This window comes from Pongo pygmaeus, chromosome 17, assembly GCF_028885625.2.
Source record: "Pongo pygmaeus isolate AG05252 chromosome 17, NHGRI_mPonPyg2-v2.0_pri, whole genome shotgun sequence".
NCBI lineage: Eukaryota > Metazoa > Chordata > Mammalia > Primates > Hominidae > Pongo > Pongo pygmaeus.
Genome location: NC_072390.2, coordinates 31909359 through 31922448, shown reverse-complemented (window position 1 = coordinate 31922448; position 13090 = coordinate 31909359). Strand labels below are relative to the sequence as shown.

The 13090-nt window shown below is 45.4% G+C and overlaps 1 protein-coding gene across 1 annotated transcript; it reads left to right on the top strand.

Moving 5' to 3' along the window:
• The first annotated feature begins 3212 nt into the window (after positions 1–3212).
• LOC129018855 (cerebral cavernous malformations 2 protein-like) lies at positions 3213–5170 on the top strand. Its single transcript, XM_054460868.2, is given in 2 exon segments — positions 3213–4094; positions 4097–5170. Coding segments are annotated over 2 exon segments (1452 nt in total). The 5' UTR covers positions 3213–3316; the 3' UTR covers positions 4771–5170.
• The last annotated feature ends 7920 nt before the right edge of the window (positions 5171–13090 follow it).

Sequence of the window (13090 nt, the reverse complement as noted above, 5' to 3'; positions counted from 1 at the left end):
AGATGAGCAGCCAGTCAAACCACCAGATAAATTCCGTTTGAGAGGGGAGGAATACATGCTCCAAAGAGCCCTGAATTTAGATTCAGAGCAACTAGTCTTTGCTTCCTCAGTCTATAACCAGTAAACCAGTGCTGTCCAAGAGAAATACAGCACAGATTACAAATGCAAGCTGCCTATGTATTTTTCCATTTTTAGTAGCTCTGTTCTAAAAGGTAAAAATAAACAAGCAAAATTAATTTTAAGATCATATTTTATTTAACTCACCCAGTGTCTCTAAAATATTATTTCATCGTGTAATTAATGTAAACTATTTTTTTCAACAACCAAGAGCAGGTAAAATATGAACTATTAATGAGATTTTTACATTCCTCTTTCATGCCAGTTTTGAATCTGGTATGTGTTTTATTGGACCAGCCACATTTCAAATGCTTGATTGCCGCTTGGGGCTGGTGGCCGTGGTGTTGAAGGACACAGCTCCAGAGTTATGTTGACTGTGAATAAACCCTGATTTCCTTTTTTGGGACACTGGAATAATACCTACCTCATAGGACTTCTGTGAGAATTAAATAAAACCATGAAGTGTGAAGGTGTAGGGTGGCTTCTAACAAGAAGGTTTATTTCTTGCTTTCCATTCATTGATGCTTCATTTCTTGCCACCCATTCATTCAGTGGGGACTCTGCCCTCTGACTTAAAGTTTCTATTCTGTCCTATTACAGAATAATAGGTCATAGGGCCTATGGCCCTATGGGTGTGGCCGTATGACTTGCTGTGCGGCTTTGGGAGAGTTACTTAACTTCTCTATACTTTAGTTTTCTTATCTGAAAGATGGAGACTATGCCAAAAATAGTACGTACCTTATAAGATTGTAAGTCATAGGGCCACACCCAGAGGTCAATGGGACTGGGGTAGAAAACTGCAACCCTACCATGTGTCTGGAGGGTGGAGAGCAAGAAATATTTGATGAATATCACAAAGGAGTCATGCAAAGGGTATTTCAGAACAATCACTCTAATAACCATTTTTGGCTGGACGTGGTAGCTCACGCCTGTAATCCCAGCACTATGGGAGGCCGAGGCCGAGGCAGGGGGATCACAAGGTCAGGAGATCGAGATCATCCTGGCTGACACGGTGAAACCCTGTCTCTACTAAAAATACAAAAAAAAAAAAATTAGCCAGGTGTGGTGGCGGGGGCCTGTAGTACCAGCTACATGGGAGGCTGAGGCAGGAGAATGGCGTGAACCCAGGAGGCAGAGCTTGCAGTGAGCCGAGATAGCGCCACTGCACTCCAGCCTGGGTGACAGAGCAAGACTCCATCTCAGAAAAAAAAAGAAAATCATTTTTACTAACTTTCTGAAGGACTCATTTCTCTAGTCCATACTACCACTAGAGACAGCATTTTAAACAGTTTTTTTCTCCCAGCATATGTTTGTGTAAAGGGGTGAAAAGGATGGGGGAACCACATTAAACATCCCAAAATGTTTTTTGGGAGGGGAATTCATTTATTTTATTTTTTTAGAGATTGGGGGAGGTGGTCTCACTATGTTGCCCAGGCAGGTCTGTCTTGAACTCCTGGCCTCAAGCGATCATCCTGCCTCAGCCTCCCAAGTCGCTGAGTTACAGGCATGGGCCACTACATTGGGCCCAAAGTGTTCGTATACAGTTCATGCAAAGGTCTTGGTCCTGCTGTGTCTTTGCACATACTGGCCCCGCCTGGAGCACTGCTCATCTGTTCAGAGTCAAGTCAAATGCCACTTGCTTCATCCATTTTTTAGATAGATGTTTCCCATGTGCTCTATGAAGCTGTTCCAGGAGCTGGAAATTCCACAATGAAGAAACATCAAATTTCTGTCCTCCTGGAGTTTACTTGCCTCAGCTTCCTCTACAGAACTTCATCTTTCCCTTTTAAATTGCACACTTCTATGACAGACTATTGCAGGACAGTCACTTGTCTGGATGCCTCTCTCTTTCACTTCTGTGGAGAAGGCCGAGGATCTTACTCATATTTAGAGCCAGCTTCTTCATATTCTCCAGGTTTGGAGACAAGGTTGCCTAAAAGATTAGCCTCTGAAACAAAAATGCAGACGTCAACTAGTACATCTGTCATAGAAGCAACTCACCCTGGGATAGGGCTGCTGATGGGTGAATCTAGGGATAGTGGCCAAGATGGGTTACAAAATCAGCATAAGAGGTACTAGTGCATTTTATGCTCGATAAAAATGGGACTGGAGAGTAAGAACTGATTATAGAAACACAAGCAAGAGAGCCATGGCATCTGACAGCTCCACCGGCACTAGAGATGCAAAACCTATGATGGAACAGTTTTCTCATCTGTAAAATGGGGATAACAGCTACCTAATGGGCTGTAGAGATTAAACCAGAGAATCTTTGCAAAGGACAGTGCCAGATACTTGGTAAGATTTCAATATATTGTATTATCATTGCTACTGAAATAATTATTTCAGTGATTCTGAATAGTATTTATTACGTTTTAGATTATTGCTTTCATTATTACTGGTTTGGGGCACTACCTTCTACACCATGTGTTAGGCGGATCTGTTTTAGCCACTTGGGGCTCATTTGGCTGAAGGTACTTGTGTTTGTTCTTTTCTGCATTGCTATAAAGAAATAGCTGAGACCGGGCAATTTATAAAGAAAAGAGGTTCAACTGGCTTATGGTTCTGCGGATGTGCAGGAAGCACGGTACCAGCATCTGCCTGGCTTCTAGTGAGGCCACAGGGAGCTTTTACTCATGGTGGAAAATGAAGTGGGTACCGGCATATCACATAGTGAGAGCAGGAGCAAGAGGGAGAGGAGGTCCCAGACTCTAAATAACCAGATCTCTGAACTCAGAGAGAGAACTCACTTATTCCCAATGGGATGACTAAACCATTCACAAGGAATCCACCCCCATGGTCCAAACACCTTCCACCAGGCCCCACCTCCAACACTGGGAATTGCATTTCAACGTGAGATTTGGAGGGGACAAACGTCCAAACTATATCAGTACTTCAGCTGGGCTGAACTGGGCTTATATTCTGTTCTAGTCCCCAAACAGAGAAAGTGAATCTGAGGATGTTGGCAGCTGACTTCCCAGCCTCATGAGGAGACTCTGTCTGCAAAAAGAAGTTCAAGATGGGAGGCATTAAAAAATACAGACACGGGGTGCGGGGCGCGGCCGGGGCGGAGACTTCGGGACCGGCTGGCGGGCGGCGCCGGGAGCGCGGGGGCGGCGGGCCCGGGACGAGCATGTAGCGGCTGCTTGCGGCGGGGCTCCCGGGGCGGGCCGGGCGGGCCGCGGGAGCCGCACGCGGCGATATGGAAGAGGAGGGCAAGAAGGGCAAGAAGCCTGGAATTGTCTCGCCATTTAAACGAGTATTCCTAAAAGGTGAAAAGAGTAGAGATAAGAAAGCCCATGAGAAGGTGACAGAGAGGCGCCCTCTGCACACTGTGGTGTTGTCATTGCCTGAGCGCGTCGAGCCAGACAGACTGCTGAGCGACTATATTGAGAAGGAGGTAAAGTATTTAGGTCAGTTAACGTCCATACCAGGATACCTGAATCCCTCCAGTAGGACTGAAATCCTGCATTTCATAGACAATGCAAAGAGAGCCCACCAGCTTCCGGGACACTTGACTCAGGAGCATGATGCTGTGCTCAGCCTGTCTGCGTACAACGTCAAGCTGGCCTGGAGGGACGGGGAGGATATCATCCTCAGGGTGCCCATCCATGACATCGCCGCCGTCTCCTATGTTCGGGATGACGCTGCGCACCTGGTGGTCCTGAAGACAGCCCAGGACCCAGGGATCTCCCCCAGCCAGAGTCTGTGTGCGGAAAGTTCCAGAGGCCTCAGTGCAGGCTCCCTGTCGGAGAGTGCAGTTGGGCCCGTGGAGGCATGCTGCCTGGTCATCCTGGCTGCAGAGAGCAAGGTCGCTGCGGAGGAGCTTTGCTGTCTGCTAGGCCAGGTCTTCCAGGTTGTTTACACGGAGTCCACCATCGACTTTCTGGACAGAGCGATATTTGATGGGGCCTCTACCCCCACCCACCACCTGTCCCTGCACAGCGCCAGCCACGTGACCTCTTCCACAGTCACATCTTCCTTTGTCAGCTTCCTCTGCATTTCAGGACTCTTGCAATCACATTGAGCCCACCCAAATTCTCCAGGGTCATCTCCCTATTTCAAGATGACTCTTCTACAAAAGTGGACATTAAGGAGACCTACGAGGTAGAAGCCAGCACTTTCTGCTTCCCTGAATCCGTGGATGTGGGTGGTGCGTCACCCCACGGCAAGACCATCAGTGAGAGTGAGCTGAGCGCCAGTGCCACTGAGCTGCTGCAGGACTACATGCTGACGCTGCGCACTAAGCTGTCATCACAGGAGATCCAGCAGTTTGCAGCGCTGCTGCACGAGTACCGCAATGGGGCCTCTATCCACGAGTTCTGCATCAACCTGCGGCAGCTGTACGGGGACAGCCGCAAGTTCCTGCTGCTTGGTCTGAGGCCCTTCATCCCTGAGAAGGACAGCCAGCACTTCGAGAACTTCCTGGAGACCATTGGCGTGAAGGATGGCCGCGGCATCATCACCGACAGCTTTGGCAGGCACCGTCGGGCCCTGAGCACCACATCCAGTTCCACCACCAACGGGAACAGGGCCACGGGCAGCTCTGATGACCGCTCGGCGCCCTCAGAGGGGGATGAGTGGGACCGCATGATCTCGGACATCAGCAGCGACATTGAGGTGCTGGGCTGCAGCATGGACCAGGACTCAGCATGATGGACAGTGGATGGGGGGCACCCATACCTTCCGCGCAGTCATCGTAGGCCTTCCCAGAAGGAGCTGCCCAGACCTGCGTGTCAGCCCTTGGTGGTGGCCAGGGAGAGGCTCCAGGCGCAGATGGCCCCGGGCGGCCCAGGTCCTCTACTGTGAAGGAGCAGGGAGCTGCCGAGGGACACGAGCCCCAGTGCGGGGTGGAAGGCTCTTTGCCTTGTCCACCAGGGCTCAGCCAAGCCCTGCAGCGTGTCCCTGCTCGGGGAGGGCCCGGCCGAGCTGGCAGGGAGAGCCAGTCCTGTCGGCTGGGCCCTTGGACAGCTGTCAGTTTTGCACATGATGTTCCTACTGTAACTCTCAGAGACCTTAAAAAGAAGTTTACTGCAATGTGAATAATTTAAAAAAAAAAAAAATACAGACACACATACACAAACAAAAACACACAAACGAGCAAAAAATATCCTGATGACACTGCCAGGCTCCCAATGTCCAGATTTGCCTGAAGTTGGATCCACTTTCGGATGTTTGAGTTCCAGAAATTTTTTTTTTTTTTGATAAAATTTGTGTGACTTTAAACCATGGTTTTAAAGCATGTTCAGAGTCATTCCTGCTGCCTGCTGTCCAGGGGTCGGTCACTGGACTTCCTGAATCCTGTTGGTGTCTGCTTGAAGCAAAGACCCCTCGAGCTGTCCTTGTCCAGCCTCCTTCTTTATCCCTCCAAGCGCTTCCCGAGGACACAGGTATTACACTCCTTTCTCAAGAGTATTCCTGTGGCTATAGCTGTCCCAAAGCTCAGCTGCGCAGTGAGGAAGGGACAGGTGACTCATTCTTGCCTTCTCCAGCTGGAGAATGCAGGCTGGGTGGGGGGATATCTGGGATGCAGAGCCGTGTGTGTGTGTGTGTGTGTGTGTGTGTGGTGCCTCTATGCTGAGTTGCTCCCCGCTGGCTCAGAGGTCACACTCCTACTTCAGCTTACCTGCTGTTGGGGCTACACCATGGTCCCCTCCAAAGTCAGGGCTCCTCAGCAGGGAGCTGTTTCAGACACCATACATTTATCCTAAATTTATCTTTTATGACACCTCCTTATCATAGCTGGAGATCCCCAAATGATAGACATAAAATGTGTTATGCCTCTAATTGTAACTTATCGGTGAGGTAGTGGTGGGACATTTTTTGGAATAAGACAAGGGCATGTAGTCCCCTCTGAGGCTGACTTCACAACAATCATCAGATTTAAAGATTGATGCATGTTAGATACTAACTCCTTAAAGTGAGCGTAGACTTTTGATCACCCTTTTGCCAATGAGAAAATGTAAAGAGATTTGTTCAAGTTCACAACAGTTTACTTACCTTGAATTTATTTACTTGAACGCTATGATGGGAGTGCTGATTTTCCTCTGCCAAGCATCCCTTCCTTTGAAAGGTTTCTCTCTTTACTCAGTGTGATGATTCTGGGGGTGCCTCGATCGCAGCACCAGATGCTTCCCAGTTGACCGCAGGGGTGGTAGGTGCTCCAGTCAGGGTGCCCACCCATCAATAATAGTGACTGTAAAGGGTGGGCATGAGACCATGTCATATTGGAACTGGGCATAGACATAGCTGGACTGAGTTTTTATGTTTGTTTCTAGTACTTGTCTCTTGCTGTGTTTTAAATCCACGTTTCTCTGGTTACCATGAAGCTGAGTATCTTTTTTTGGCACAATTCATTGTTATTAATATAACATAAATATTTATTCTAGCTTCAAAGTTGTTATACCTGAAGTTGCTAATTTTAAAAATGAATTTAAAACAATCACTTAATAATTCTGCTTTGACTAAGACAATGAAATGTGACTTTAAGAAACCATATTTAAATTCAGCACCATTTGCTCATAGGTCTTTCAGAATTTGTTCTTAAAGTTTCTGGAACTTTCCTGTTTGTAAACTACAGGAATTACTGAGCTACATGAGAAAGCCTCTCTGGGACAGGCAATGGGAAGTTAAACAAGGATATCAACTCCCGAAAGTGAAGGTAGACTTTTTTTTAGCTGGGCGTGGTGGCACACTCCTGTAATCGGGAGGCTGAGGCAGGAGAATCGCTTGAACCTGGGAGGCAGAGGTTGCAGAGAGCCGAGATCACACCACTGCACTCCAGCCCGGGTGACAGAGCAAGATTCTGTCTCAAAAAAAGAAAAAAGAATGCCTGTCTTTGCATCAGTGAGTGGAACTGCATCATTAGTGGGAAAAACTCAGGACATTGCATGCACCCTTAGCCTTCAGGAAGGAGCTACAGTAAAGAGACACACTTAGCTGAAGGAAAAGAAGGAAGAAAACATAGCTTTCCTTAGAGGTCTCTTTTTTTATCCCAGAAGGAAATCCAAAAGTGTTGCATATCTGGTTGTCTGAAGCCAAACAGAATTTGAAAAGCTATATTATTTGTCAAACTAGGAGTAGTATCAGTTGAGGAAGGAAAATGAAGGATTCAACAGAAGATAAAATTGGAACTCAAGAACTCAAACCATCTTCCTGCCCATCCTCTTTCCTCTCCTTAGGATCGGCCACTCACTTACCACCTCCCACGGGAGTGGCCAAGCTCACTTTAAAGACTCAGTTGAGATGCAGCCTAGAAGCAGGCAGTACATTTTTGGTACCTTCCCACCCAAGATTATTGCATTCGTTTTCTATTGCTACTGTGACCAATTACTGTAGATTTTCTGACTTAAAACAACACAAATTGCCTGCTTGTGGTGGTTTACACCTGAAATCTCCATACTTTGGGAGGCTGAGGAGCGAGGGTCACTTGAGCCCAGGAGTTCAAGACCAGCCTGGGCAACATAGTGAGACCCCATTTCTACAAAAATAGAAAGATTAGCTGGGTATAGTGGTGTGTGCCTGCAGTCCTAGGTACTCGGAGGATGAGGTGGGAGGATTGCTTGAGCCCGGGAGATCGAAGCTGCAGTAAGCAGAGATCACACCACTGCATTCCAGCCTGGGCCACAGAGCTAGGCTTTGCCAACACAAATTTAATATGTTACAGTTCTGGAGGTCATCAAGAGGCTGGCAGAGCTGTGTTCCTTTCCAAATGCTCCAGGAAGAATCTGCTTCCTCACCTTTTCCAGGTTCTAGAGGCTGCCCAGACTCCTTGGCTTATGGTCCCTTCCTCCATCTTCACAGCCAGCCTTGGCCGATCAAGTCTTCTTCCAGTGCATCACCCAATACTGGTTCTCTGCCTCTCTCTTTTACATTAAAGGCCCTTGTAATTACATACATTGGCCTCATCCCAGTAATCCAGGATAATCGCCCTATTTTAAGGTCAGCTCATCAGCAGCCTTACCTCCCCCTTGCCACATAACCTGACATAGTCACAGGTTCTGGGGATCAGGACATGGCTATCTTCAGGAGGACACTCATCTGCCTGCTACAATTATTATTTTGAATGTCCTTATTGCTACAAAACACTACTCTTGTTTTTTTATTTTTATTTTTGAGATGGAGTCTAGCTCTGTTTCCAGGCTTGGAGTGTAGTGGTGTGATCTCTGCTCACTGCAACCTCCACCTCCCAGGTTCAAGCAATTCTCCTGCCTCAGCCTCCTGAGAAGCTGGGATTACAGGCACGTGCCACCATGCCGGGCTAATTTTTGTATTTTTAGTAGGGACGGGGTTTCATCATGTTGGCCAGTCTGGTCTTGAACTCCTGACCTCAGGTGATCCGCCTGCCTCCTCCTCCCAAAGTGTTGGGATTATAGGCATGAGCCACTGTGCACGGCCCAAAACACTACTTTAAGTAGCTACATCATACTTTATTTAAAATTGTCTTGTTGATACACACCTTGCATCTGTTTTTCTTTTCCTGTAATAAGTGATATTACAACAGACACCTTTTAGACAGAATTTTGTATTTCGGATTTTTTTCTAGGATTGTTGCAATAAATCATGTAATATTTTATGACTTAATACCTATAGCTATATTGTTTTCTAAAATAACTACAGTAATATCTTTTTTTTGTTTTTTTCTTTTGAGATGGAGTTTCACTCTTGTTGCCCAGGCTGGAGTGCAATGGCGCAATCTCGGCTCACCACAACCTCCGCCTCCCGGGTTCAAGCAATTCTCCTGCCTCAGCCTCCCGAGTAGCTGGAATTACAGGCGCATGCCACCAGGCCCAGCTAATTTTGTATTTTTAGTAGAGACGGGGTTTCTCCATGTTGGTCAGGCTGGTCTTGAACTCTCAACCTCAGGTGATCCACCCACCTCAGCCTCCCAAAGTGCTGGGATTACAGGCGTGAGCCACTGTGCCCGGCTTAGCTACAGTAATTTCCTACTCATTTCCTGTATATTAGAATATCACTTCAGTAAACCTATGTTGACACTGCCTTTTAGCATTTAACACCGTTTTCATTTTTTTGAATACCATTGAGGCCGAACAATTTCCATGTTGTAAGTTTTAGTGGCAGAGATTTTTTGGCCTTTTTTTGGTGGTCTTATAACTTTATTTGATGTATTCAATGATCAATGGCTACTTCTCATCCACTTTGACTGTCTGTAGACTTTTGAAAGTGGTAACAGGTACACAGGTAATCAAAGTATAGAGCTTGTTTGGTGAATCTTCATCCTAATTACGTTTTCTGGACAACCACACATGGATACAGTAAAGGATATTCCTTATTCCTTCAGCCCAGATAGCTTTGTTGAGTCCGGCATCAATGAGCACATCTGGAGTTCCCATCTCCTTCATGGCAAGTTTCTAGATCTCTCTGAGTGCCCGAGGGGCACACTTTTTGAAGCCCACTCTATGTATGCACTTGTGAATATTGATGGCAGAATGGCCTTTCTTCTCGCTACCTTTGTTTGCTGGAGTCATTCTGCCTGGCCCAAGTTGGAAAGCTGTTTTCGGCTTTCTTCATTCACTATTGCATCTCAGCACCTAGCATGGTGCCTAGCATGTCAGTAAATCGCCAGTGAATATTTGTGGAATGAACGGATGACTGGAAGAGCATACTAAAGTGAGTAAAAGCTGTATTTTTTCCCTTATTTTTTTTCCCCAGAGACAAGGCCTCCCTCTGCCTCTCAGGCTAGAGTGCAGTGGTATCATCATACCTCTCTGCAGACTCGAACTCCCAGGCTCAAGCCATCCTCCATCCTTGGCCTCCCAAAGTGCTGGGATTATAGGTGTGAGCCACTGAGCCTGGCCAGGAGCTTTAAAGTCAAATGTATCTGGCTCCCTGTAATCTTAGCACTTTGGGAGGCCGAGGTGGGAGGATCACAAGGTCAGGAGATCGAGACCATCCTGGCTAACAAGGTGAAACCCTGTCTCTACTAAAAATACGATACAAAAAAATCAGTCGGATGTGGTGGCAGGCACCTGTAGTCCCAGCTACTCGGGAGGCTGAGGCAGGAGAATGGCGTGAACCCGGGAGGCGGAGCTTGCAGTGAGCCGAGGTCATGCCACTGAAACTCCAGCCTGGGTGACAGAGCGAGACTCTGACTCAAAAAAAAAAAAAATGTATCTGGCTCAAGTTTCCAAATGTTTTCCACACAGTGATTTCTTTAATCTTCACAACCATCTTATAAGGTAGGTACTATTTTTGGCATAGTCTCCATCTTTCAGATAAGAAAACTAAAGTATAGAGAAGTTAAGTAACTCTCCCAAAGCCACACAGCAAGTGGAAGACCAGGACTTAAGCCCAGGTGATGAACTGTGGCTGCAGTAGCTAGGTTATTTTTATTTTTATTTTTATTTTTGAGACAGAATCTAGCTCCATCGCCCAGGCTGGAGTGCAGTGACGTGATTTCAGCTCACTGCACCTCCGCCTCCCCAGTTCAAGCTATTCTCCTGCCTCAGCCATGCGAGCAGTTGGGACTACAGGCACGGGCCACCATGCCTGGTTAATTTTTGTATTTTTAGTGGAGACAGGGTTTCCTGATGTTGGCCAGGCTGGTCTCAAACTCCTGACCTCAAGTGATCCGCCTGCCTCAGCCTCCCAAAGTGCTGGGATTACAGGCGTGCGGCCCCATGCCCGGCCAGTAACTATGTTCTTAACACTGCACAGCTTCTCCAGTGTACCAGCGTCTACCTAATAGGATTGTTACCGGGATTAAGTAACAGAATAGAATCAAATGCTTCTATGCCAAAACAGCACTTGACCTATAATAAAGCATAATACATTTTTGCTCTTTTGTCATTCATAGTACTATCTTTTTACTATTGTTACATTTTGTGGCTTGTCTATAGCATTTGCCCTTTGTATATTAGTTTCAAAAGGCTTTAGTTGTCTATTTTTAAGTGGGTTTATATAATAAAAAGTTATTTCTCCTTAAAGCATTCTTATTTTACATATGAAGTATTTGTCCTCACTAGATGAAATGTTATATACCTTGACTCCTGTTTCCATTCCATACGGACTTTAATAAAACAATATTCTGAGAGATTTCCCCTTGTGATTGACACAACTCAAAATAGACCTCCATAGGGAAATACCTGCCACTTACAACCATGCCTTTTTCATTGCGTAACAATGTGAATGTACTTATTGCAACTGAATTGTCACACCTAAAAATGGTTAAAACGATATTTTACTGCACTAGAGTAATAACATCAACAAAACAAAAACACATATTTTTCAAATTTAAGTGGGCCTTAAAAGAGCAGGACTCTAGATCTATAAACATCTCTAGCAGAGGTAAATTTTCTAAAGAGCTTAAAATGTTTTCGTACTGAAAAGATGCCAATGTTATGTATATCCAGCAATTGTGTCCATTAATATTCTCTTGATAATACTTTATCTTTTCCTCATTTTTTTCTTGCATTAAGAAATCAATAACCCTCCCCCACCACACACACACAAAAGAAAAGTGGGTAAAGGGCAAATTTCTGAAATATTATTATTAAATGTTTAAATATTTAGAAGTATTAAAATATGTGCAAGACTTTGCACAACTGTTCTTGTGATTCAGCAAAGAAGAATTTCTCGGCCAGGCGCGGCGGCTCACGCCTGTAACCCCAGCACTTTGGGAGGCCGAGGTGGGCGGATCACTTGAGGTCAGTAGTTCAAGACCAGCTGGCCAAAATGGTGAAACTCCGTCTCTACAAAAATTAGCTGGGTGTGGTTGCATGCGCCTGTAATCCCAGCTGCTCCGGAGGCTAAGGCAGGAGAATCTCTTGAATCTGGGAGGCAGAGATGGCAATTAGCAGAGATGGCGCCACCGCACTCCAGCCTGGGCAACAGAGAGAGAGTCCGTCTCAAAAAAGGATTTCTCATCCATTGCCTGTAGCTAAACATTAGACAGACAGCACCATAGTGTGACAGAAACAATTCTCTCATGTGTCATAGTCAATGAATCATTCAATTAAATAAGCAATTACATGATCATTTCCTGTAGAGGCCGCTGCCATTCATGTCAAAATCATATCATATTGCTTTAGGAGAAAACTTTAAGATGATGTACTAAAATTATTCATTCAGAAACAAAAAATTGTTAAACACTTCCCCTCTATCTCATCACTTTTTTTTTTTTTTTTTTTTTTTTTTTTTGAGAAAGTGTCTTGCTCTGTTACTCCGGCTGGAATGCAGTGGCATCATCATGTCTCACTGTAAACTCGAACTCCTGGGCTCAAGCGATCCTCCCACCTCAGCTTCCTGAGTAGCTGGGACTATGGGTATGCACCACCACACCCGACTAATTTTTACATTTTTTTTTGTAGAGATGAGGTCTCACTATGTTGCACAGGCTGGTCTTGAACTCCCAGCCTCAAGTGATCCTTCTTCCTCAGCCCCGCAAAGTATTGTGATTATAGGCATGAGCCATCGCACCCAGCCTCATCACTTTGAATAATACATTTTAAATCTGTGAACCATTATTTTATGAAGTTATAGAGACTGCTCTAGGGAAAACTAAATGCTATTCCTACTTTAAGGAAAACCATTGTCTAATGATAAACATTTTTTTAAAAAATTATAATTAGCCAGGCATGATGACATAGCCCTGTACTCCCAGCAACTCAGGAGGCCAAGGCACGAGAATTGCTTGAACCCAGGAGGCAGAGGTTGCAGTGAGCTGGGATGGTGCTATTGTACTCCAGCCGGGATGATGAGTGAGACTGTCTAAAAAAAGAAAAAAGAAAGAAAATTCTCAGAAATTATTTCCATAATTAGCAAGTACATAGAATTGATGTATGATGGAAGAGATAGATTCTAAGGTAAATTATCACAATTCTGCAAACTATCCAAAAGTAATATTTTACAACATAAAAGTATTATATATTAAAGCACATTAATCTAAATAGCATTCCCACTAAAAGGAACCAGGGCTGTCTGGAAAAATGGCTAATTTCAGTTTGGGGGCAGGGAA